General features: G+C 52.6%; 2 protein-coding genes across 4 annotated transcripts; one reads left to right on the plus strand and one right to left on the minus strand.

Moving 5' to 3' along the window:
• On the plus strand, positions 1–1,142 carry MMP24OS (MMP24 opposite strand). Of its 2 annotated transcripts, XR_014149107.1 has the most exons (3): positions 1–103; positions 181–682; positions 1,100–1,142. XR_014149107.1 is itself a non-coding variant. In XM_081832920.1 (2 exons), exon 2 carries the CDS (start codon positions 184–186, stop codon positions 379–381), a length of 198 nt encoding a protein of 65 aa, XP_081689046.1. In that variant the 5' UTR covers positions 1–103; positions 181–183; the 3' UTR covers positions 382–1,142. The 2 variants fall into 2 exon arrangements, 1 of the variants encoding a protein (XP_081689046.1); XM_081832920.1 differs by having other exon boundaries at positions 181–1,142.
• MMP24 (matrix metallopeptidase 24) lies at positions 1,078–26,835 on the minus strand. 2 transcript variants are annotated; one of them, XM_081832911.1, is made up of 8 exons: positions 25,788–26,835; positions 21,683–21,799; positions 19,633–19,937; positions 12,262–12,423; positions 9,709–9,923; positions 7,511–7,649; positions 5,739–6,005; positions 1,078–3,799 (listed from the first exon to the last, which is right to left on the minus strand). In XM_081832911.1, exons 1-8 carry the CDS (start codon positions 25,964–25,966, stop codon positions 3,462–3,464), a joined length of 1,722 nt encoding a protein of 573 aa, XP_081689037.1. In that variant the 5' UTR covers positions 25,967–26,835; the 3' UTR covers positions 1,078–3,461. The 2 variants fall into 2 exon arrangements, with proteins under 2 accessions (XP_081689037.1, XP_081689038.1); XM_081832912.1 differs by lacking the exon at positions 5,739–6,005.

Below are 26,835 nucleotides of genomic sequence, written 5' to 3' on the forward strand. Positions count from 1 at the left end.
GGTGAGGTCACGACGCCAGCCCCTCCCGGCGTCGTTACGCTGACCAGCGGAGCGCAGACGCCGGCGCTGGGATCCTGGAGACCCGGGGCTCGGGCGGCGCGAGGTGAGGGCCCGGCTGGAGCGGGGCTGGGAGACTGGGTGGCTTGCGGCTGACCCACACCTGACGGCCTCTCTTTGCAGACCATGGGCGCTCGGCTGAGCGGCGGTCAGGGCGCCCCGGCGCAGGTGCAGCCTCAGCCCGAACCGCAACCGCAACCCCAACCCCAACCCCAACCCGAGCCCGGGGCGCCCGAGGCCCCTGAGCGGCCCCAGCCTGAACCTGGTCCCTGGGGGCCGCTGGACGATGTTCGCTTCCTCATCGCCTGCACCTCCTGGTACTGACAAGCCGCCCTCCGCAGTTACTGCTCGCCGCCAACTGTCGTTCTGTCCGCCTCACCTGGTTCGTCTCTTGTGGTCTCTTTCCCTCCCCGGTGCCCAGGAGACGCTCGGAGAGTCGGGGAGGTCACGGAGGACCATGGATGGGGCACCGGCTCGCCTCTAGCTGCCCCCTGTTCGCCTCTCAGCCTGCACCCAAACCAGCTCAAACCTGCGTGCTCACCCCCGCCCCGTAGCTTCTTAAGCGGTCTGGGTCCTGGGGCAGCCCTCCCCGGCGCTGGCTTCCAAAACCTGGCCAGGACTCCTGGTAAGACCCCAAGACTGCTGACCTGACCTCCTCTTGTCTGCGCCTTATTGCTGAGAACGGGGCTTTTGCTTTAGTCTTTGGTTATGGCGCCATGTGCCTTGGCTTCGGAGAAGACCTAGCCACAGTAACCCTCCCCATACTCCTAAGGGAGGTTGCTCTGTCATCCTGGATCTCAGTGAGGCATAATCAGGCTGTGTTCCAGGAACCCCAGTAACACTGGGCCTCCAGGGCCAGCCTTTTGGAGAGAGGAGACATGTGATTGCTGCGCTGGGAGATGAGATGCATGGGACAGTTCCCAGACACCCCAAAGCCCCTTGTTCCCCTTCTCCCAGAAGCTTCTTAAGGCCACTCCCAGAACCTGATCCTTGTTCCCATATCCCAGGGAAACAACACACTCTGTATTTTTGTTTTATTTAGAAATGATTTAAAAAACATTATACAAAGGCTGATCAGTTTAAAATGTGACCGACACTGAAATGCTGTGATGTTCCCCAGGCCGAGGGAAGCTGGGCTCTGGGGTCCCCAGTGCTGTGCCCCTCTGTCTCTCTGCCCTGTCCTGGGGTGATGGACAAACAGATGACCACCAGACAGGAGAATCTGAGATTGGAAGCCTCCAGGCTGAGCCCTCTCCGGGCCTGGCCCTGCATCCCTCACATCTGCAGCCTGTGCTGGCCTCCATCTCTTGCTCTTTCTCAGCTGGCCTCGGTAATCCCAGGAGCCAGTGGGGAGCCTGGGGAGCCTAGAGCTTTCAAGAAGTGAGAGCACCAACCTGAGGAGTGGAGAGGGACCTAGAAGGGGAGAAGGGAGGCCAGGAAGAGATGGATAAAAGAGACCCTTCTGATCTCATCTTGGACCCCAGAGGTGTCCATAGGTGGGGACCCAAGGCCCAGCCAGCCCACCCGATGGCCTGGGCAAGAAACAACCTCTCTGTGCTTCACTGGAGGGCACGGTGAGAGGTACCCTAGGCTTCCCAGGGCCTACACGAGTTTCATGTGAGTGGACAGGTATGAGCTAATAAAGTGCTTTGCAAAGTATAAAACACTATACAAACCTATGAATCACTAATATCTCTGCAGTTGTTCCCCACCCGCCCCAGGGAGCCCGCCCTTGGCCAAAATGAGAAAAAACAGAAGGATGATGACAGGGAACACAGTGGACCCACATAGGTGCCTCTGGGACAAGAGAGATTTTGCTCAAGACAGCTCCCAGGGCAACAGTAGTCCCTGTCTGCTACAGGTTAGGCCAACCCAAAGCCCAGAGGCCACAGGGTAGGGGCAAGGCCCATGCAGGCTCAGAGGGCCAGGATGGCATCTGAGGCTCTGCCAGCACCCTGAGGACTGATACCTCCTTTTGGCTTTGGCAGAGAGCCAGTGGGCACCACTGAACCCACTGGTCTTGCCTAGGGCTCTTCAGTGACAAAGGGGGCTGCCTCTACCAAGTTGAAGAGAGGCAAGCTGAGCCCTAGGAATTCCTGCCAGAGACAATGAAGGGTGGGCCCCTAGCACTGGGACTGCTACCATTTGGGGGTGCCCTTTTCCAAAGAGCAGTGCAGGATGATGGGCCCAGTGAGCTGGGTTAGCAAGGGCCAAGCTTGTTATAAACACTGCTTCCAGGCTAAGAGATTGAGTTGGCCTCAGGGTAGCTGGGGGTGTGGGCTCTGAACACTTCAGAAGGCTGCCCTGGGCCCATTACCCCAAAGCCATTAGAATGTTGGCCTGGAGCCATTTCTGCTGCACCTAACGCACCTAACATCAGGCTGAGCCCCAGACCTGAGCCCCAGACCGTAAGCAACAGGGCCGGGGACTGGGGGAGTGGGGAAGAGGGACAGGGGAGTGGAGGATGGTCACAACTCAGATCAGCCTCCAGAAATAGGGTCAGCTCCTGCCCCAGCCCTTTAGCCTCATGAGCAGAATCCAGCTCCTGGGGTGTCTGGGTGCTAGAGTGGCCTTAGCAGCACCTTGGTCCTTATCTCCTGGGGAAGGGCTGGCCACGCTGGCCTCATCACCAAGATAGTCACCTCTAATTCACCTAACGCCTCAAGCAGCCTTTGCAGAATGGGACTTTTAAAACAGTAGTGACAGGACATTTAAATATTCACGACGTGACAGCTGGGTCCTTGTCAGACCCAGCTGGGCCACAGCACTGCCTGCAACATGTGACCCTAAATCCTAGGTCTCAGAGGAGACCCTGATGTGTGGAGCAGGTTTCCTGAGGGATCTGCTGAATGCCAGCAGGGGAAACCCAGGCTTGTTGCCCACCATGTTGGCAGCAGGGGTCTTGTAGCCTTGGAGGACAGTGGGGTGGGGGTAGGGGCAGGGGGACATCTGACCAGCAGGTGTTGGCAAAAGGGGACCAGGATCGGTGGCATCTCCCAGATGGGGCTGAGAGTGCTAGTGCTGGCTTCCACAGAAGATGCTGGGTCCAGCCAGGAACGGAGCTGTGGTGCCTCATTGTTACCACAGGATTCAGTGACCACAGGGCCTCCTCCTGGCATGGTCCCTGCCTCCTGATGGGGCCTGGCCTATTCCCTTGGGTAGGGAGCAGTTTACCCAGGACAGAAGGCTGGCAGCTGGGTGCCAGACACCCACCCTGGGGCACAGCCACCATCACTCCTTGTGACACGCTCAGCCTAGGCCAATGTACCTACCACTTCAGCTGCATGACCCCCGGCCTAGGGCCCTGCTGGCCCCAGTGGGCAGTGGCCAGAGCTGCCCCTCAGACCCTGATGAGGAAGGGCCTGGCTGGCCAGACCGAGTGGACAGAAAGGGCTCTGGGCTGCTCACACCCACTCCTGGACTGGCCGCTTATAGTAGGTGACAGGCTGAGGGCCTGCCTTGTTCTTGAACTGGAAGATGGTGTAGACCAGCACCAGGATGCAGAGGGACAGGATGCAGGGGATGACCACAGCCACGGCATTCACAGAGCCTGGCACATCGTTGATAGTCACCATGATGTCCACATCGTCCTGGGGCAGCCGCCGCTCCTTCCGCCGCTCCACGTCCTTCTGGTTGCAGCCCATCCAATCACGCAGGATGTTGCGTGGGTAGCCTGGCTCCACGCTTAGTTTCTGGTTGTCAAACTTCCAGTAGTCCCGGCCCTTGTAGAAGTAGGTGTAATCTGCAGAAACATGGCCCAGCATCACCACTCCCAGACACCTGCTCTGACCCATTGTGAGAGGGCAGCATGGAGGAAGGGCACCTCTCCCACCCTGGAGTCCAAGAGGAGCTCTGAAGGAGGGGGGGCATATGAGGGGGTGGGAGCAGTGCGTTGGAAGGCTTGGAGGTGGGGGGAGGGCAGTGCTTGGCACACTCTGCACACAGTGTGGCAGGGTCACGGAACATGGCCTGCACGGTTGCAGAGAGGTGCGCCCAGGACCTGGGGCAGCCTAGCCTGTCAGCTCAAAGGTGCTGGGAAGCTACTGAGGGCCTTGAAGTAGACAAGTCCCAATTTGTGCCTCCCTGCCTTAGCTTGGGGTCACAGCTCCATCACACTTGCCTTTGCCATCCCCCCACCACGGGTGCGATCACCTCCCCTACTCTGGCTTGGACAGCACTGCCTTCATAGCTCTAGAGCCTCAGTTGAGCTCCTGCTTGAGGCAAGGGAGGCAGGGAGCAAGATTTCTCCTTTTGTTGACAGCGGACACCAGCTTGTCACAGCTATCATGGATTTTCTTCGGCTTGTCACACATCACAACACAGATGCAGGGTCTCTGGGACCCTGCTGGGGAAGGGCCTGGAAAGAAAGGAGGTGGAGGGGCTGGGCAGCCACAGCAGGCTCCCGGGCTCCCGGCAACAGCCTTCAGGGTAGAGACAGCAAAGCAGCTCACTCAGACCCTCCTATTGGCCAGCCCCCCACCCTGGGACTTTCACTGGCCAAAGTCCTTGATGTCACCTGTCTCTGAGGCTCCCAGAAAGCGAGACCACATGTGTAAAGCATCAGGTACACAGGAAAGCCACCAAGTAGCAGCTCTGCCCCTGAGACTTTGGCTTTCTTACCAGTGACATCTCCGTGGAGAGCCCTTCCCGAAGATGCTCTCTGATGCGCCCTCCTCCACCCCCCACCCCCACCCCAGCTCTCCCACTACATTCCTTTCCCTTAGAGCATTTGCTGCCACCTTAGCTGTTTTCTGCCTCTAGACTGGGAGCCAGGGATGCAATGCAAGGCTTGTTCTCTGCTACTTCCCCAGCTCTCCCACACAGGTTGGCTAAGCAATTATCGTGGAGTGACCGAATGACTCCTGTCATTCTACATAACAAAACACACCAACAAGATGTTGATGATGGCAATGACGATAGCCCCTAAAATACATGTGGCAGGGACCATGTACTAGGTGTTTGTCTCAGTGCTCTACTTAATTTATCTCATTTAATTCTTAACAAATGCCAACGAGGTAGGTACCATTATTATCCCCATTTGATAGATGAGGATGTTGGGAAAACTGAGGTGGTTTGCCCAAACTCCTAGTAGGTGGTGGAGGTGGACATGAAGCCAGCCAGGCTCCAGAGTCTGTGCTTTTGACCAGATCTGGGGAAATGTATTTAGCAAACATTCATGGACTCCCACTCCGCACCTGGCAACACCCAGCCCCTCCTCTTGAGAAGCTCCTAGTCTGGTGGGAAGCTCCCCGCCTGGCCTCCAGGAGGAGCTTTGGAAATGTCTCGTAAATAAAAAAGGCTTCTCTTTCCATCCGTCTGCCCTCAAGCCTTATACACGAGCACTTTTGAAAGCACCCATATCCATCATTGCTTTTCAGGTTTGATAACTCGAGGAACCCCTAGAGTACATCTGAGGACCACCATTTGAGAAATGCTGTCCGAAGGGATGAAGTCAGTCTGTGGAAACATCTCTCAAATGTGAGTCATCCCTGCAGATGAGAAGTGTGGCTTGGTAGCTGGGAGGAGAATGAATCGACTCTGTGAACCTGGGTAGATATGAGGCCCTTGTCCTTACCATCAGGCTCCTTTCTCAAATCTGGGTACCCTGAAAGTATGCCCATGGGCCCTGTTGGGACCCACATAAAATCAGCCACCCCCTACACAGCCAGGCTCTTACGTACATCCTTCCTTGCTGATGAAGGCCCCCTGCGGAGCCTGTGGGATGCCCTTCCACACAGTGATGGGCTTGGGGTAGCCAGGGTCCGTGGCCCGCCGCTCCTCACTGTACCTCCAGTACCGTTCACCTTTGAAAAAGTAGGTCTTGCCCACGGGTTCCCAGCGCAGAGCCGTGTCGATGCCTTCTCGGGGCAGACAGCTCCCCAGCTCCCCTAGGCTGTGGGGGTACCCAGGCTCCACCGTCACCTCCTTAAACACCCAGTACTTGTCACCTGTAGCCAGGAGAAGCCCAGGATCAGCCTTCCCCAGTCACGCGGTACCAGAGGTGGTGGCTAGTGCCACGGTCCATCTTCTAGGACTGAAGTCATTCATAGAGCCACAGTGTCAGGGGGAAACAGCCGAGGCCTGCTTGAGGGCCTCTGTGGGACACTGAGGCCCCTGGGCCGTGGCGGAGCATGCGGGCCAGAAGCCAGTTACTACAGATCCTGGGCAGCTGGCCCCACGCTGCCCAGCCTCTGTGCCTCCCTCACGCGCCGTTGCTCCCCTCCTCTGGGGCGTCCTCAGCCACTGCTGTGGCTTCACACTATTAGGACTCCCCCACCTTCCACCACTGACACCCAACTCTGCGGGCTCACAGCCACTACCACTGGACCTGAGCCCCAGACCCAGGAACCCTGATCCCGGCCTCTGGGCATTTCCACATCTGCTTCCCAGAGTTCCTCATCACCTCCGCAGGGGGCTCCCTCCCCCATCACCTTTCTGCCTCTCAGTTCCCCAATAAGAAGCCCTAGCATCACCTTTCACCCTCCTTTTCCTCCTCCTCTCCGTGTTCAGCCTCTTATGAGGCCTTTTGCATCTTTTAGCTGTCCCCCTCTGGCCTCACTGGCCCTCCCTGGTGTGGACCTCATCGACTCGCTCACCCCTCCTCCCCCCCGCCCCACCTCCGGCAACTGACTCAGAAATGGCCTCCCCACCTCTGCCCTATTGGACTGCCGCCTGCCCTCTGGCTCTCCGCTGCTCAGAAACGTCCAGTGAACTTCCAGCATTGCCCTAGCGGGTCAAGACCACATTCTAGCCTGGCAACCAAGGCTCCTCAGGACTCCCCCACTCTCCTTTCCAGGCCACTGCTCACTGTTCTCCGACGTGTGGCTCCGTGGCCGGTCAGTGAATCTTCTAAGCTTTTCCAGTGTACCCGAGCTGTCCCTTCCCCTTGGACTGCTTTCCTCACTTCTCACTAACTGTATCTTACCCTTCTGACCTGCCTCCTTAGCGCAGTAGGCAGCGCGTCAGTCTCATAACTGTATCTTACTCTTCTGGGCTGGGCCCACCTCAGGATAATGGAAGTGAAAGAACCTAGCACTGGGGTGGGGGGAGGGGCATGTCATACATGCTAGCTGCCCCCTGACCCCTTCCCTGACCTCTCCAGCCTGTGTGACCTCCTCCCCACCAACTCTTACAGAACTGCTGGGCTGGCCTCCCATTGAGCACTGCATGGTCTTCAGGCTCCTGGACCATCCAGTGTGGCTGAACCTTATTATCCCGCCAACCTGGGCACACACAGACCCTCAGCAATCACTTCGTGACTTGATTCCTCCAGACTGTGCTTCGCCCACCTGCAAGGATCTGTCTTGTCAGAAGTCAGTGTCTCTGTTAGGGCCAGAGGGGCCCTTGGAGGGCATCTGCTTCTCACCCCACCTCTTCCAGTGTACAGATGGGGCAAGAGGGTCCCAAGAAGGTCAGGGAACTGTCCCAGGTCTCTCAGCACAGGCTGTATTACCTTTGAAGAAGACAAATCTTCCATCGGCCCTTTCGTAGGCTGCATCTATGCGGGCGGGCAGGCCCTTCCAGAACTGCTCGATCTGCATTGGGTAGCCCTCTTGCACCCGGTTATTGCGCAGGCGCCAGAACCAGCGATCCTGGGGGTCGGTGAGGGGGGGAGAAAAAGGCATGGCAGGCCCTGCCTCAACCTAGTGATCTCACCCTTGGGGCTCAAGCCCCAATAACCCAAAAGCTTCCCCTGGGCCCAGCCTTGCAACCCTCCATGATGTCTGTGCATCTACTGCTTCTAGCTTCCAGTGCCCTGTGAGGAAGACAGGATGCCCATGAACTCTCTTCATAATAAGCCTCCTGATGGCTCTTGCTGTCTGAGGGACCATGATATGGACAGCCCCAGGCCTGGTGCAGGGATGAGGTGCGGAGGAGCTGGAAGGGGTGATGCCTGGGCCTGGGGTGGCCACATGAGGGCAGCAGAGAGTCACTGACATCCGCGGCCGCTCCCCAAGCTGGCCACTGAGCCTGGGCAGAGTGCCCCCTCGCTGGCTGGCTCCACCCAGCAGGGCAAGGGCCCTGGGAAGCAAGCTGTGGGAATCCCTCAAGACCTGGGTGCGAATTCGGGTTCCTCCACCTAGAGCGGCATGACCGTGAGCACAGCACAATTGCCTCACCTACAAATGGGGGTAATAATGGGGATTGGATGGGAGATTATGGGCAAAGTGCCTAGAACAGCAGGGAGCACGTAGTTGATGTTGAATAAATGGCAGCTCAGTAGGCCAAGAGTCTAATCAAAGCCCTCTTCTTCAAACTAGTGTCTTGTGCCTCTGCAGTGCCCGTAGCCGGTAGGCAGCCTGGGCAAGGCCTATCACCTACCAGGACCTCAGTTTTGTCATGTGTAAATGGGGATGATCAAACACAGACTTGACTAGTTGCTGTGGGGGGGTTAGAGTGCAGAAGAATGAATGTGATGTGCAAAAGATGGCACGAAAACTAAAAAGGTTTTTTTTTTTAAGGCGTTTTACAAAAAGTACTTTCACATTGAGTTTTTTAAACCATAGTTTGACTTTCACAAGTCTGTTAAGTAGATTTGAGATATACCGAGTCTTAAGGAAGGCCAAATGACTTTCCTAGAGCTACTCTGTGAGAGGCAGGATTGTCATTGACCCATGGTGCCTGATTCTTGCTCAGTCCTCAGAGCTTGCTGGGAGAACTCCCTGAGAGGAGTGGGGCAGCCCCCTACACACACCCATGTGACGGAGACACGTTGGCCAGATCCCCTTCAGTGGAGGGCTTGTTGCCCTGGTGGCCCAGGGTGTGGTCAGCAGGCTGTTTTCAACTGCCAGCCTCCCTGGGGATGGCCTCAGCTTCAGAGAGCTCCCCAAGGTCATACCCCTTCTCATCCAATGACTGAATGAAGCAGGGGGGACCGAGTCCCAGCCCTTTGGGTCCCAATGTGGGATGACCCTGATGGGCCATTCTAGCTCCAGAACTCCCTGTGGGGGTGGCCAACTCTGCAATGGGCCTACTCGCTGCTTATCTTCTTCTGCCAGTCTTGCTTCCTTCCCTCCTTCCCGCACATTTTGATCCCAGAGGTACTTCCTAATCGAAATCCTGCATTCCAAACACTGTCTCAGAGTCTGTAGCACACCCAGCAAACAGGCTGCCACCAGGTCAGCCCATGGCTAAAGTGACAGGGACAGGACAAGTGACAAGATGTAGCCTGGCCAGCTTTCTATCAGACATCCCTCGGTACCGGCCTCTCAACCCTGGTGGGATCTGGAGACAGACTCAGCCACCACCGTGCCAGCCCCCACTCCAAGCTGCTATCTTCACGGCCATGCACTCATTTGATCTTCATACACCCTTCATTAGGGGGATGACTCCCAGCTTTCAGACAGAGAAACTGAGGTCCAGAGAAGGGAGGTGACTTGCTCGAAGTCACTAACCAGAAGCAGTTCTACAGCACTTTCCCCCAGCATTAACCCCTGGGAAGGTGTAGGATCACCAGTCCCCCGGCTGCCCTCTTGGAAACAAGTCAAATCACCCGGCAGCACCAGAAAGGGACCCCATGTCCTGGCCCCAAGGCCAGCTGGCATCCAGGCCCAAAGCGGGCCTAATCCCAGGGCAGCAGCCTTCTCCTGCTCCACAGAGGGGGAATGAGTGCCGGGGACCATCTGGGTGTTGCCAGTGGACTGGCCCTACCTTAAACACAAACATCTCGCCTCGGAAGAGCGCCACCGTGTTGAAGTTGCCATCACAGATGTTGGGTTTGGCACCCGGTGTGGATGGCCGGTCCCCTAGGGGCGGCCTGGGGGGCCTGGGCTGGCGCTCATGCTTCCTCTCACTCGGTGAGTGGATCCTGCGGACGGGGAGTGTGGGGAGTGGTCTTGTGGGCTCCAGGGGCTCGGCTGGAGGTCCTGGAGAGAGGGGCTGCATTTAGACAGGGCCTCCCAGGGCCCATGCCTCATCACCACCCAGGCAGCTCTGGGGTCTGTTACCCTCCAGCCCCCTGTTTCTTCTCCCATTTTTTACTCTCCCCCGATCTTTAAGAAAATAGATGAAAAGAGCCATTAAATGGGACTCCCATCCTTTCACCCGCAAATCTGGTATCTTCTCTTCTTCTCTTCTGTTATAAGAGAGAGCTCCTTTCTTAGGCTCAATGTCCCATACCATCTTCCTCTGCCCCCTCCACACATGCCGGCCTCACTCGCTCTCCCCTTCCTTCTTTATCCTGCTCCAAGACCGCGTCTGCCCTGTCTGTTAAGATCTCCAGTGACCTCCATGTTGCCAAATCCAAGGGTTACGGACTCAAATTTTGATGTGCATCTGAATTATCCAGAGATCTTGATAAAATGCAGATTATGACTCAGAGGGTCTGGGGTGGGGCTTGCCATTCTGCATTTCTTCAGGTTCTCAGGTGATGCCAGCGTTGCTGGTTTGAGGCCCACACTTTGAGGAGCAAGATCAGAGAAGCACTTTTCCAGGAGCCTGTACCGACTTGGTTTTCCTTCTGCTTCACGGGCTGTTCCTTTTCTTTTCTTTTTTTTTATTTTTTTAATTTTATTTATTTATTTGATAGAGAGAGACACAGCGAGAGAGGGAACACAAGCAGGGGGAGCGGGAGAAGCAGGCTTCCTGCCGAGCAGGGAGCCCGATGTGGGACTCGATCCCAGGACCCTGTGATCACGACCTGAGCCGAAGGCAGACGCTTAACGACTGAGCCACCCAGGCGCCCGGGCTGTTCCTTTTCTACCTCCTTTGCTGGCAGCTTCTCTGCACCCACCCTACTCTAGAGGTTGGAGTGCTCCTGGGTCCTCTTCTCTCTATTTTTGTCCCCAGATCAGTTTTCTCACTTGGACAGCGTATTAGTATCACTGGGAGTGCTTTGAAAACTCTTGATGCTCAGAAAGCACCCCAGACCAATTAGAACCCAATCTCTGAGAATGTGGGCACTTTTTATTAAAATTCCAAGGTAATTCCAATGAGTCCCCTAGTTAAAAATCACCACCCTAAGTGATCTCATCCTGGTTCATGGCTTTAAAGACCTTCTGTGTTGGGCTGTCCCATAGGATGTTCTATGATGGCAGAAATGTTCTATATCTGCACTGTCCAATACAGTAGCCTCCAGCTGTATGTGGCTGTTGAGCACTTGAAATGAGTGACTAGTTGTTAGTGGGACAGAGGAACTAAAATTTTAATTTTATTTAATTCTAATTAATATAAATTTAAACTTCAATAGTCACACGTGGCTAGTGGTTATAAACTGGACACCAAAGAGTCCAAATCAATATCCCAGTCCAGATCTCTGAGCAATAGACTGATGAATCCTATTGGCCCACAATTCGAAAAGCCAGAAATCTTGGTGTTGTCCTTGACCCTCACCGCCATGTTTGATCTGTCAGCAAATCCTGTCCATTCTACTTTCAGAATATCTCCAGTCCCTACCTCCCCTGTCCTGTTTTCCACTGCTTCACTGAGGGAGATCCTGCCCATCCTCCATGGGGCCATCTGTTCTGTGAGGTCCTCAGGACCTCCGGAGGGAGCCCTCCTCCTGTGCTTCATAACCTGGGGGCTGAGGCGGCCTGTGCTATGCTGACATGCATTTGCTCCAGTAACTGGTCTTCTCATCTCAACTGACTTGGTAAGAACTAGGCCTTCACATACCAGTGTGAACAGGGAACTGGGAGGGAGGCCTTTCCTATCTTACCAAAATATCAGTCCAGCTTCTCATTTTTTCTTGTTTAAGAATCTCTTGACGGGTGCCTGGGTGGCTCAGTTGGTTAAGCTACTGCCTTCAGCTCAGGTCATGATCCTGGAGTCCCGGGATCGAGTCCCACGTCGGGCTCCCTGCTCAGCAGGGAGTCTGCTTCTCCCTCTGACCTTCCCCCTCTCATGTGCTCTCTCTCTCTCTCTCATTCTCACTCTCTCAAATAAATAAATAAATAAAATCTTTAAAAAAAAAAAGAATCTCTTGCCTAGAGGTGGGGGTCCCCTTGAAAGTGCACCACAGGAGGCGAGGGGGAGGTGTATGAGGGGGAGGAGGTAGAGAAGAGGGAGCGGGTGGGATTCCGCTCACTTTTGGCAGCTCAGACCCTCCCCCAGTTTCCCAGTGGGTCAGGCAAAGACCTCAGAAGTCTCTAAAGGTCAGACAGCGGCTATGGTGATGGATGTCAGTGCCCCCCCCAACCCCTCAGGCAGGGAGTCATAGTCCAGCCCCGAAGACAGAGCAGAGGCCCCCTCTCCCCTGCCACATACCGTAGATCTTCTGGATGCCCTGGAGATCATCCTGAGGCAGTTTGAAGTTGTGTGTCTCCATGTACTGGTAGAAGGGTGCCATGATGGCGCTGGGGTCGTTGGAGTGCTCCAGTCCCAGTGCATGGCCCAGCTCGTGCACAGCCACCAGGAAGAGGTCATTCCCTGTGGAGAGGGGGGTGGGGAGGTGCCCAGGGCACCCACTTAGGTGTCAGTCAATCCATTGCTTCAGCAAACACTGAGCAAAGGCTTTGTGTCAGGCCCTATGCTGGACCCTGGGATCTACAGAGAAATCCTACACAGTCCTGCCTTTTGGAACCTTGATACATGGGGGATTTGGAGAGAGAAACAAAATAAGTGAGATTAATGTTCCAGGTGCTTTAATAGATGTCTGTAAGGGTCAAGTGAGGATTCTGAAAAGGGAAGAGTGATTTAAACTTGAAGATGTCCAGGGAAAGCTTCATAAAGGTGAAGTTTAAGCCGGCTCTTGAAAGATAAGAAGTTAGTCAGGAGAATGGACTCGGAGGGTAGGAGAGGGAGGGGTGGGGGTAGCATTCCTGGCAGAGAGAACGCTATAAACAAGACCCAGGGACAAGCAGGCTCATTCCACTTGGCTCTGGAACAAAGCACGAGGGGAGGGCAGAGAGAGAGATGAGGTCAGCCAGGCTGGCAAGTGGGGCTCTGTGATGCCACGCAAAGGAATTTGGATTGGCTCCTTAGCCAGTGGGGGGTTTAGACAGGAGTTGGGGGTGGCAACATGATGAGTCACTCTGGCTGCACTGTGGCTGGAGGAGGGAGGAGAGGGGAGGAAGACCAGAGGTAGGGCATTGGTGGGGCTGGGCTGGAAGCTGGGAGAAGGGTCTGGGTGAGAGATGAAAAGGGCCAAGCCAGGGGAGGTCTGGGGGCGGCGGGCAGGCGGTCAGCTTCAGGAGGCCTGGGGGGCAGGCAGGGCCCTGACTGCGAGGCAGCGCTCCGTCCGGCAAGACCTCAGTCCTGACAGAACTGAACCATGGCCAAGATCGAGGCAGGGACTCAAATGCGAGTGAAAACAATAAGGTCCAGGTGCCGAAAGTGGGACACGGGATCCCGAGCACGAAGCTGAGGCGGCAACATGGCACGGTGGTCATCACGTGGGCCCGTGAGCCAGACAGACCTTCATCTCCAGCTCTACCCCCACCAGCGCTGTGAACTTGGCCAACAGGTCTACCCTCTGAGCCTCAATGTCCTCATTTGTAAAATGAGGAGATCATACCTACCTCATAGGGTCATGCGAAGACTGGATAAGATAATATGCATAAAGGGCGTGGCGCTGCTTAGTAGCTGTTGTTAGCATACAGAACATGGCAGCTCGGTGCCTGGAACAAGCCCATTGACCAGAAGGGAAGCACAAGGCCAGTGGGGTTCCAGCTACCGGACTTTCTTAAGCCAACTCCTCTGAGCCTCTGGATCAGGCCTGAGACAGAGCAAGGCCTGATTTGGGGGGTAGGGGTGGGGGGGTTAAGTAACCCCAGCTTTGGGAAAGGAACACAAGGGACAGGGAGTTGGGCAGGCTGTTGTACTGATAGTCCTGACCCCTGTCTGTCCAGTTATAACCTCTTGCTTGCCTTGACCTCTGGCATTTGAGCTCTGCCTCTCACTGCCCAGCCCTGAGGCATGTTGCAGCTCATTCCTGCCACCTTGACGTGCAGGGGAGGCTGCAGGAGCCCAGGAGGAGGTCAGGAGTCCTAGTGCCTACTCTGCTTCCAGTGTCACTGGCTAAGTTGCCCAGCGCAGGTGAGGGCCCCGTGAGGGTCATGGGGGCTGGGGATTGTCTCTGGGCTTCCTGGTTAAGGCCTTGGGAAGAGAGGAGTGCATGCCTGCCTCTCTGTTGACACCACCAGTGTCTTCAGCGAAGTGGGGACGGACAAGATCAGTGCAAGGTTGGCCAAGAGCCTGGGGCTGGCCTTCTGCTGGGGAAGGGCAAGCTGGCAGGAGGAGGCCAGGCCGCCCCCAGTTCCTGCCTCGGGTCCTGGTTCCTCTGGCAGCGGGGAAGGGTGAGCTCATCTCTCAGCTCCATCCCAAACAAAGGCAGCTACTAGAGCCAGCGGAAGGCAGCTCTGCTTCCTGGGGGCCGGTCCTGCCTGGCTCTGCTCCTCGCCTGTTCTTCGACCTGGGACAAGCTGTTCGGGCCTCTTGTCTCCTGACCAGGCTCTTCCTTGGGGGGCATCCACAGGGACCTCTGCTGGGAACCAGGGAGCAGGGCTCTGAGCACTTGGCAAGACTCTAAACCTCTGTTCTCAGCCTGTGTCTATTACTGTGATAGCCCCTGTACCTGGGTCCCTGCACAGCCCTTGAAGGAACGAGGACTGTGGGTTGATTCCTAGGACTGAAAGGCAGAGAGGAGCTGGGGAGCTGGCATCCCACTGCACAGAAACCCAAGAGACTGTTCAGTGGGGGCTGCTCTGGGGAGATGGAAGGAGAGGGGAGACGGGCAGAAGAACTCCCCGGAGCTTGTGAGGGGAAAAGCAGAAGGATGGAGAAGATTCCAGGACTTCATGGGCAGGAGGCTGTTAGGGTCTTTACCCTCTGAGAGGGTGAGAAGCAAGGAAGCAGAGTGGCCAGAAGTGGAGTCTGAGGGAGCCAGAATAACACGAATCCCAGCCCCGCCATGTCACAACCGTGTGACAGTTTAAATCTCCTCCTCTGTAACATGCAGGGAATAACGGTACCTCCATCCTAAGAATGGGGGTGAAGTGGATGAGGCAGGGTATGTAAAGTGCTCACACTGCTGCTGGGCACAGAGCTGCGGGTTGCTCTCAACTAGCAGGCTCCCGTGGAGTTGCACTCGAGGACCAGTATCCCCAAGAGGGAGTGTTCCCATGGGCCCGGGAGCTCAAGTCCTGCGGCCTCCTCGCAAGTACCCAGACGTCTGACTCAGCTACTCAGATATGCCTTGTCTCTGCTTCATTTCCTTTTCTTGGAACCTCCGTATTTGTTAAGTCCCATCTCATTGACCCTTCCAACCCCCCAAAAGATTATAACATTTCCCTTTGCCTCTATTCTTTTGCCAGTGCTGCCCCCTCCACCCAGAATAGCCTTACTCCTTCCAAGTTCAGCTCATTGCCACATCTTCCAGGAAGACTTCCTTGATCTCCCCCACTGGCAGTGAGTGCTCCCTCCTCACCTCCCCCAGCAGTTTATCTGAATCATCTTTATGGCAACCTCCCCCCACCCCCCGCCTGTTACAGCCACTAGCACACGCTCTCTTCTGCCCCAGGACTGTGAGCTCCTCCGGGGCAGGCTTTGTGCTGGATAGGGCTGGGTGATAGCAGCCAGTAGGGAGCAGTGCCAAACGTTCAGTGATTTTCCAGGGGTGGTCCGTGGACCACCTGTGGCAGAACCAACCCGGGGTGATTATTAAAAATTCAGAGTCCTGGGTTCCCACCTGGCTCAGACACTTACGGTGTGTGTTTTTATAACTACCTGAAACTTTACTCTGCTCATCTGTTAAAGGGAAACTAGAATCCCTGCCTGGTCTGACTCCCAGGGTGGCAGGGAGAGTCACAGAAGCCATCGCAGAAGGGCTCTCCTCCGTGAAGGCTGGTCTCAGTGACTCTGCCTGTCTTGTCACCTTCCCCGCAGGGCTGGGTTCCCTTCTCACTAGAGCTTAGTGAACTTAGACGTCAGTGCTTGACCCGCTGGAAAGAGATGAGGACAGCAGGTGCCTGGAAGCAGCCCCCGAAAGCAGCTGGAAGGCACGGTGGGCCACATTGCCCTTCACACAGACTCCAATGACGTGGAGAATCAGAATCACCCTTCCACCCTTCCATCCAGTGGCTCTCTAGGAGAGCCTTTTAAACACACAGATGGGGGAGCTTCTGAGTCAGGACTTTGGGGTTAGGACTTGAGTAACTTTTTTTTTTTTTTTAAGAATTTTATAGTGATTGGGTCAGGCTGACACACCTGAGTCAGCCCCTCCCCCTTGGCACCACTAACAGTGGGACGGCCGAGCGTCCCGGTGTGGCGCAGGAGGGTTGACCCCCGCCACTTAGGAAGCTCTTGCCCAAAAGTGAGTCTAGTCAGGCCTGTAGGTCTGCTGACCAATATTCAGGATATAGGAGGAAGGGAGGTGTGTTAAAAGTGGATCTGAATCTCATCAAACCAAATGCCTATACTTGGGACAAGTGACCGGGTTTCTTCATCAGGGTTGGGGGTGGGGAAGCGAGCTGACCACTGTAAATGAAAACAGCTTAAGAGACGTCAACCATGTATGCTATGTGGATGTTGTCTGGATCCCGATGCAAGCAAACAGCTGTAAAGGATGTTTCTGAGGTAATTCTGGGAAAATGGACCCAAACTGGGAATTGGATTTTAAGAAATTATCAAAAATTTTTTGGGTTTGATCATGGTTTTGTGGTTGTGTTAAAAATAATCCATTAGAGGTATGTCCCAAAGTATTTACAGGTGAAATGATATTGTGCCAAGGATTTTCTTTAAAATATATCGGCCAGAAAATAAAAGTGGCAGGGGGAGAGAAGGTGAGATGAAGGCGGTGACATCATGTAGGGAATGGCCGAAGCAGGGCGGTGGGCGCCTGGGGGTTCATGTTATCATTCTACCTTCTTTTGTGAGTTTGAAGGTTTCCATAATGGAAATTTAGAAGAGAGAAGAAAGCCAATAAACACAAAGTTCCCAGGAAGGCTCCACGTACTCCCTCGCTGAATTTATGTGGAAATTAAACGAGATAATATACAGGTGCTCCATAAATCTTGGTTCCTCTCATCTCCTTCCAGAAACTGTCCTAGGGCAACCTGCTGCATTCCAGTTCACCTGTCAGGGGCCTGTTGCTAAGGTCAGGGGCTGCTTCTGAACAGTTCATGCTTGGCTTTCCAGAGCACAGAAAATTCCTGACTCTTGTCCAAAGAAGACATCGGCCATCTTGGACGATCTATCAGAGTTGGCGATTGTTCTTCAGGATGGGGTGGGACAGGCGTGAGGATGCTGGGATTGTGCCCATCCACAAGTCCCAGCTCCTTCCCACATATACCACCGGAAGCTCTTGGGATTTTGAGATGGGGCCCCAGGTCTCCAACAGCAAGGAGGGCTTGCAGGCAGCAGAAACCCCAGAGCTGGGAAGGGGAGGGCAGAGTTAATAGGAGTGTCTTCCCGGTGCCTCTGCTAGCCAACATCCCTTTAAGAATTCATCTGTCTCCATCAGGGCTATAACTAAAATCTTGCCAGCTAACTGTGCCTGGCACGTAACAGGGCTCAAAAATGTTAGTCTCTCCTCACACTTTATCAGTTAGCACAGACAACCCTTCCTTGACACTGATTCAATAAGAAGGGGAGAAAGAATAGCTGTTCAGAAAGCCAGGAAGCACACCCAGGACAGAAGGAAGGGGATAGCAAGACAGAGGAAATGGCGCTGGATAGAAAAGAGGACCAACATTTGAAGAGGGCAAAGGACAAAGAGAAATTTAACAGTTCCCTATCTTTGCCGAGGCTGAGCCTTGGCCAAACCACCCTTTGACAGATAAGCCAAGAGTTGCCAATCCCTGGTCCACGCAATGATCTGAAATGTTCTCAAGGAGGCTGCCCCATGCCCAGACACCAGACCCAGCCTCTGAGGAACTGGGCCTGTAGGAGTCTGCTCTCAGCCTGAAGCATACCCAAGGAAAAAGAATGCCCTGTGTTTCCCAGACATGCCTAAGTTCAAGAATCAGAATGCCCAGGGGACAGACCTAGGAATCTGTTTATAACAAGAACCCCAGGGGATTCTTATGACCAGACAAGTGAGGGAAACTCTGGGGATCAAGACAGTGTTTCTCAAGGTGATGGAACGCCTACATCAGAGGTGCCGGGAGCATTTATTACACCAAGTGTGGATTCCCAGGCCTGACCCCAGAATCAGAGAATCAGAGTAGCAAGAGGTTAGGGGCCTGGAACCTGGAATGTGCATTCTTTAGAAAGGTTTCTGGGTGATTCTGGTGTGCCCTGCAGTCTGAGAACCATGGAAGCTTAGCTTGGTAGCTAAGAGTATGTGCTCTAGGGGCGCACCTGGCTGGCTCAGTCAGTAGAGCATGCAACTCTTGATCTCAGGATCCTGAGTTTGAGCCCCATGTTGGGTGTAGAGGTTACTAAAAAAAAAAAAAAAAAAGAGTGCTCCAGACTCATAATGCCCAGGTTCAAAGCCTTATTTCACCATTCACCGACTATGAGACTATAGGAAGACTACTTAATGTTTCTACATACCTTGGTTTACCTATCTGTAAAATGGGTATGATAATAATAATATATACAAACTACATAGTATGTGGAAAGCACTTGACACAGGCCTTAGAATATCAACATGCTAATTGTTACCTGTTCTCATCTAAAAGCCAGAATCCTCTATCCCTTTCTCCTCCAGGATCCCTCTGCATTTTCTTATTTTCTTGATATTTCTGCTACATCCTTCAGTAGCCTGCTTTGTGACAGAGTTACTTACACACACACTGTCTCCCCCACTCAACTGTGGGTTATCATAGGGCAGAGACCATGTCTTTTTTGTTTAAATGTTTGGATACCCCCCACCCTGGGCTGTGTATCATGTGACACTGGTGTTGGAAGGGGTCTTAGAGATCACCCAGTCCAGTCCCTCCTTTTATATACGAGGAGACTGAGAGTGGATCATTTGCCCCTAGTCGCACAACCAGGTGGTTGGGCTGTGGTTCGAGCCCTGGTGCTCCCAGCTACCAGCTATGCCATTTGAGCCGCAAGCTCTTTATCTTAAAAATGGGCATAATGATGTACACTTGCCTACTTACTAAGCAAGTGCCTCGGGAGTAAATACTGATGAGGAACGCTTTTGCAAGCTGAGGGGTATTGTTACTAGTACTGTACAATATGACTCTGGTTCCATAAAACATTCACTGAGCTACAGTGCTGAAGAGCAAGTTATCCACGGATACTAGAGTGATTATGGGGCCCGTTATCTGCCCGTGAAGTTGACATAAAGGAGAGAGAATCATGTTGTCTTGTACGATGGCCTTTGAAACCCTTACCAGTCAGGCCAGAGCCTACCACCTTCAGACCCCACATTCCGCTTGAATGACTTTTTTACCTTTTTCTCCAGCCTCTGATCCATTACTTCATATTCTTATTCACGGCCTAACGCTTCCCTCTGGACTCACCCCCCTTAGACCATTTACTAAGTGATCTGACCCTACTCCATGGATGGATCAATGTTGAGCATTATCAGAGACCTCAGTTTCCACCCTCTTGGGTTCTTAGCTCTTGGACCTGAAGCTCCAGAGCAGGAAATTCATCTATGGCATCCCAAGCTCTTCCTCAGGACTTCTTTTCCTTACAACTGAGCAATCCAGGACTGACCCCCTGTTCCCCTCATGGCCTTACCATCATGGTTGGCGTTTCCTAGTGTCCATGGCTCATCTGAGTCAAAGTGAGTGTCTCCTCCAATCCCTGGGCCAGGAAAGTAGGCATGGGCCAGGAATCCTCCTTCTCCATCAAATGGGGAGCTGTCGCCATGGAAACCAGAAGCAAAGAAGATCATGATGTCTGCCTCCTTCCGGTCACTTTTGATCTCATGGTATGGCACCTCTTCAAAGGTCAGCGGGGTCACCTTCTGCCAGACATCGAAAGCCTGGCGAATCGCTTTCCGTGTGTCTAGCTCACCCACCTTCGGGGTGTAGTTGTGAATGCTGGTGAGAGAGGGGAGAGTCATTAGGGAGGAACGATCAGAGTCAGAGGCTTGCAGAGCTAAAAGGGACACCAGAGACCATACAGACCAGTCATCTTCAAATTTTGAACCCTAGGATTCTGCTGAGGTACCCCTGGGGTTGAAGAAGAGGCCAGGTGGGCAAGGCTCTGGGTCCCCACCCCTGCCTCAGTCCCAGGAGCTTTGCTTCAATCAAGGTTTTATATTTGATCTCTCACAAAATTGTGTTGAATACAGAATTCCATTCCAATGTGCAGAAAAAAATTAAGTAGGGGGATAGCATTTTCTAAATTTTAAGTTTTCTCCCAATACATAAAATGTGTTTATAAAACATTTATAAAAGTTATAGAAATATTTAAACAGTGGAGAGTTTAAGTGAAACATCCCTTTTACAAATATTTGGTACCAACTACCCATCTACTGCTTTCTACCTGGGAAGTTGGTATAGGGTGGTATCCGATGTAGTCAGTTATACACTTAGCGATTTAAGATTACAATCACCATATTGAATGGTTCTCCATAACAGAGCATCACTACTGGGTGCTCTGCCCCATGAACACCTGGTTAAGGATTATTCACCCATTCTATAGGTAAGGAAACTGAGGCCCAGAGAGGTTGAGTGATAGAAGTTAAGGTTAGAAGCCAGTTCTTCTTTCTCTTGATTCATTCTATTTCTTCAGGAGACCTTAAGAGTCTATCCAGTTTCTAACCCAGATTCTTCTTATGTTTCCTTCTCTTGTCAGATTTCTGGAAAAAATCAAGTTCTGGTCTCTATAGCTCATCAGCAGAAGAGCCCTTCGTTCTTCAGCTTTAAGAATCCCTGTCTTAGGGGCACCTGGGTGGCTCAGTAGGTTAAGGGTCTGCTTTGGGCTCAGGTCATGATCCCAGGGGCCTGGGATCGAGCCCCTTGTTGGGCTCCCTGCTTGGCGGGGAGCCTGCTTTGCCCTCTGAGCTTCCACCCCAACTCATGCTCTTTCGCTCTCAAATAAATAAAGTCTTAAAAAAAAGGATCTCTATCTTAGATCTACCCCTGAATCCAGGGAATCTCCCTGGGTTCAGAGCCTTGAGAGGTGCCAACCGGAGCCCATCTGAGCCTACTCTATGCCTGGCCTTTGCCTCAGCCCCACTTTGAATCGTGCTGTCTGAGTCTGCTGTGCTGGGCCCCATCATCCCTGTCCTTGGTCACTGGCCTGACTTGGAGACTGGTCCTCCTCTGCCCTTGGTTTCCCCAGCTAGTTCAGGAGCGACACTGTTGTGATTCAGTTCCTTAGGAGACAACTGGAACTGTGCTGGGAAGTTCAGGTGAAGTCTATCGGGCTCAGTGGTGAAGAGATCCAGATCAAAGGGAGTGGGGTTTGGCAAGCAAGGACAGGGAGAGTGCGTTCAGCCCCGTTTTTTTTTGTTTTTGTTTTTGTTTTTATCACAGCGGAAAGTTGCCAAACAATCCATACCCTACTTTCTAAAAACTGTAGGAATCTAAACAGGACACAACTAATGAGTCCCCAAAGGACCAAACACACCTGAAGTTGGAGACACAGCATCCTCTGGAAGCCACAAGAGGGACGAAGTCATAGGCTCTCAGCACCTGGTCCTGATGCCCCCATGCCTGGCTCTCACCCCCATCACAGACCCACCACCTACAGCAGGGGCCTCTGGAACTCAGGCGGCGGCAACAACCCCGAGCGCGGATGGAGCCGAAGCCAGGGAAGGGTGGGGGGGTCTAAGCACCTGTAGGTGATGTGTTTTTGCCTCCATTTCTGGCCAGTCAGGGCATAGCGCTTGTTCCTCCGCCTGCGGCTTAAGTGGGGGTGATCGGGGACCCCGCAGCGGGGCTTCTTCATCCACCTGGGCAGAGAGAGCACACACACACACACACACACACACACATACTGTGGTCACTGAACACTCTAGGAAGACACTGCAGGGTTCCCAGTCCTGGTCTAAATGGCAGTGTGCCTCCGCACCCTGGATTCGGGGGTCCTGGCTCTGATGGGTTCCCCCTCGGGAACACGATCCACCGGTTACTTGATTCATTCACTCACAACTGTTACGAAGACACAGGGCTGCATTCGAGCCTGGGGGGTCAGAGGCCTGGTTCCAGCTCCACCACATCGTGGGAGTCCAGGCAAGCGAATCATTGTGAACCTCAGTTTCCCCTTCTGCAACACGAGAATTCTAGCTCTCACTGTTCTTAGGTTGTGGTAAGCCTTAAGGGAGGGAGTATATGTGGAAATACCCTGTCAATGGGATTAGGTCACCTCACTCCCTGCTTTAAAACACTCCAATGATTTCCCCAAACACCTAGAATAAAATGCAAATTCCTCATGTTGCCCCATAGAGATTCCCATGATCTAGCCCCTGTCTCCCATGTGGGACGACATCCTCATCCCCTCCCCGCCCCATACACTCGGCCCCCAGCCACAGGGGCCCTCTTGCTGGCCTTGCACATGCTAAGATGATTTCCATGTCAGGGTCTTTGTTCCCTCTGCTTGCAACGCTCTTCTTCTTCACATGGTCTGTTCCCTTCTTTAAGGTCTCTGCTCAAATGTTACCCCTTCAGAGAGGACTTCCCTGCCCACCCTCTCTGAAGTAGCTCCCCCCTCCCATCCTATGGCTATCTGTTTATCCTGCTTAATTTTTCTTCATAGCATTGATCGTTGCCTGAAATTATACCATATATTAGCTTTTTTGTTTATTCTTTGTCTCTCTTAGCGGAGTCTAAGTTCCATGAACATAGGAGCCTTGCCTGGGCAGTGCCTAACACAGACGATGTTTGCTAATGATTTGCTGCATGAATGAGTGGGTGAATCAGAACTGCCAAGCAGTAGAATGGCAGAGTTCATAAGACAGCAAATTCCCTTTCACTGGAGGTGTTCAGAAAGTGGCTAAACAACTGTGGGACTTGGAACAGAATTCTCTGCAGCTCTTAGTACGCTGTGTTGTGATTTTAAATCTATTAGTCTATCGCCTCTAACAAATGGTGACTTCTTTGAGGACTGGAATGGCATTGTATTCATCAGTGTGTCCCCCGAAGCTAGCCCAGTGCCTGGAACTAAGTGAATCCTGATAACTGTTTGTTGTCAGGTTAAGTGACATTAGGGAACCGTAAGCCTGGGACATCGTTGGGGATATAAAAAAAGGAGCAGGGTAGGAGATTTTAAAAGATCGTGTTTATTGGGGCCCAGGCCATCCTTGCATTTTATGTCCTCATGCTGGCCTAATGACCAACTCACTAAACCACAGCTTGAGTTTGCTGGAAGGGGCCACAGTCCACCTCTTGTGCAGCTGTTGAGAGCAGTTGCTGTTGGCCATATAGAGAAGAGGAGACAGAGACTATTTCAACCAAATGTTAAAAGCCCCTCGAGGGACTTAATCAGGTCTTACTCATCTTTGCAGCCTCCCTATTGCCTTGAGTGCCTCTACTCAGAAATTAGTACTAAAAAAATTAATAATAACAATATCATGTATTGGTATAAAAGTTTCTAATTTTTACAGTGTTTGGGGTTCTTTTAAAGGCATTTTTTTGATTCTTCAAAACAACTCTGTGAGGGATCAAAACATTTCTCTGTGAGAAATGATTTATCCTCATTTTTGCAGAGGAGGGAAAAGATACACAGATAAATCAAGTAACTTGCAGAAGACAGCAGTTGAGGCAGGACGGGGACTTAGTTGAATGAATAAATGAACTAGTAATTAATGCAACTTAACAAACAAAACAAGCAAACAGAAGCTGGGGCTTTTCTTTCCTCAGGCTTAGCACAAGTCTGGGCTCAAGGATATGCTGAATGAAGGAATGTGCGCCATTTCCCGAGGTAGGCACTCCAAAAGTAGTACTTTTAAAGGCTGCTCTGGCTTCCATTGCTTGACATCCTCGGGAAGAACCAGGAGCCGCCTCTGCAACAGCAAGGCTGAGCTAGGCCTGGAGGGGCCCCCGGGGAGGAAACAGGCCCGGAGAAAGGCAGTGACTGCCCAAGGTCACAGAGCTGGAACAGAAACTAAGGTCTCTAAATTCTACCCCCCCAAACAGGCTACCCCACTCAGGTCTGGGGTTAAGTGTGAGCGCCTTCCCCCTTGTCGTGCCTCCAAGACCACGTTCCCTGCCTTCCTACAAAGAAGGGGCAGAACTGCAAGTGGGAAATGCCATCCTCCTCCCTCAGCTCGTTCCCTCCACCTCCTCCTCTCTCCGTCCACCTGCCACTCTCTGAACCATGTCCAACAGGCCTGGGGCTTTCTGGAACAGAGTAAAACCCAAGGCCAGGTGGTGCCTCAGCAGAGACACCAGCGCTCCTGCCCCAGGATGCACTGCCACAAGGCCTACACAAAGCCCTCAAAATAACCTCTGCTTTGAATTCCGCCGGCCTCTCTGTAACCAGCTCACTCTGGAGGCCACAGGGCCACGGCATCCACGGTCCTGCCATCATAGCAACAGTCAAACATATTGTCTCAGAAGTTCCCAATCTTGCAATCAGAGAATCCGAGGAATAGAAAATGTTCGTACAGAATTAGAGGATCATAAAACCTCAGACTCAACCCAATTTTAACAGCTTAGAATAATGGGATCTAGAATTGGAGAGCCATAATCCAGCACTCCCCTTTGTAAATGAACTAGCTGAGGCCCAGAGAGATGATTCTCTCAGGCGGTGACTCACGCCCTGGATCCACAACCACCCATCACCTCCCTGCACCCTGCCTTGGGGCCCTGCTCCCTGCTTCCACCTGGGCTTGGGACCCCCAGCCCTCACCGCCTCCCTGGGACCCTCCCCCAGCTCGCTGCCAGGCCTTCGTGGCGGCAGCTTTAATGACTTTTATGGCTACTTCTCAAACAAATGTAAGGAGGCTTAATTCTCTTCCCTCTTCAAACAAACAAACAAACAAACAAACAAACATCCACCTCTAGCCACCCTCTATTCCTCCCTCACTGTTAGGCTTCCAGAAAGTTTTGCCTCCACTTGACACCTCTACTCATCATCTCCCCTCCTCCCCACTGCGGTCTAAACTTGTCTCCACCCGTCCACAGACCTGCACTGGTCTCCTGGCTACTAAACTCGGCCCATGCTCTTCGGTCTCCTAACTGATGACTCTGCAGCAGCTGACCCACTGACCATCCTCCCCTTCTGTACCAGGACATAGAACCCCTGGCTTCCGCCCCGCTCTGGCTGCTCCTTTTCAGCCTGCATCCTGGGTTCCATTCCTATCACTCGTCTCTTCCTCCTTTTTGTACTCTCCCCTAGGAAATGTGACCATCCTCATGGTCTGGCTTCTTTGTTATCACCCCCTTAGTACCTCCCTGAAAATTAGCATTTCCTTCTGAGTTCTAGGCTGGTGCAGCCAGATGATTGTACTTTTCACATGGTGGTGAGCCTCTGGAGGGCAGGGATCATAGGGTCAAGTCCAGTGCCTGGTACACGTAGGCATTTAGCAATATTTGATAAACGGAAAAAGTGGAACAAGTTACCAACTCATTATCCTTCAGGAGTTGTTTGTATCAAGCGAGATGTGTACATCTCAGGGAAAGCCAGAGGGGTGATTCCGAGAGCCAAAAGCTATTAGAGTCAGAGGAGATTTAAGACCCTCTCTCACCAAACCCCTCATTGTGCTGATAAGGAAACTGAGGTCCAGAAGGGTTCAAGGTCATACCGCAAATTTAGGGCAGAGCACCTCCCCAGCTCACCTAGGAAGGGGCACCTTGGGGTATTCCCTCCCAGGATGATACTGCAGGACTGAAAGACAGGAAGGTAGGATGGGCATGGTATATACACGGGGCCCATGACAAATATGAACACAAATGTAAGTCTGGAAGGTTCCAAGGCACGATGCCCTATGCAGATCTTACTCGATTGTTGTCTGATCCAACACACCGGTGACAGGGATTCCGTAAAACTGCTGCATAGTGGAGACTGCTGACTGTAAGGCCTTCCCTGAGTGCAGCTCGGGCACCCGAGAGCCAGAGGGAAGCAGATAGCCATAGCACTTTAGCCAGTTCTGAAAGACATGGGAAAGAGGAGGGCGCATTAGACTGGAGAAGGCTCTGATCTACCTGGGCAGAGAGTCGCCCTTGAGCCCGGGATCGTTTTACTGAAGGGACCTATGGACTGGTGCTCTGATTGCTTCCTCGTCCATTCCCTCCTGCACATGCTGGTAAACCAATCTCCAGAAAACCCAGCTCTCGTTGGCTTTCTCCCTCGCTATGAAGCATTCATGGGCTCTCTACTGGCTGCGGAATAAAGATTAACTTTGCATCCAAGGCTGTCCGGTACCCTGGCCTCTTTACTCCTTTATGCAGTGGTTTCCACTGATATGTGACTAGACATGCAAGAGTGCAAGAATGCTTCCTTCTCCGAAGTGGAGTGGCCTGTGAAAATGTGCCCTCCAGAAACCGTTGTGTTGAATGTCAGAGTCTGCTAAAGAATCATGTTGTAGAATACTTATTGACGTGAGATTATATACAGGCTTTATTGCTAACCCCTCCAAGAGAGCAAGGTATCATAAGTACATATAAGCAAAACAATGCATTATTTAATTTAAATACATAAATGTATGCATAGAAAAAAGCATAGAAGGGCACACATAAAAAATAAAAAATAACAGCATGGTTATGTAAGAGAATTTCTTGTTTTTAGAAAATATCCACTGAAGTATTTTGGCTTATATAATGGTGCATGATGTTTGCAACTTTTTCTTAAACAGATTCAGAAAAGGCGGGGGGGAGTGAGAGAGAGAGAAAACAAATGTAGTAAAATGTTAAGAATTGGGGAATCCGGGTGAAGGGTATTCAGGAATTCTTTGTCCTATTCTGGAAAACTTTTCTGAAAATCTGAAATGATGTAAAAAAATTTTTTTAAATAAAAAAAGAACTAGCCACGGACATCCTCTGTTATAGG

The sequence above is a fragment of the Leptonychotes weddellii genome, chromosome 10 (genome assembly GCF_054177405.1).
Source record: "Leptonychotes weddellii isolate Sample4059 chromosome 10, ASM5417740v2, whole genome shotgun sequence".
NCBI classification, from domain to species: Eukaryota; Metazoa; Chordata; class Mammalia; order Carnivora; family Phocidae; genus Leptonychotes; species Leptonychotes weddellii.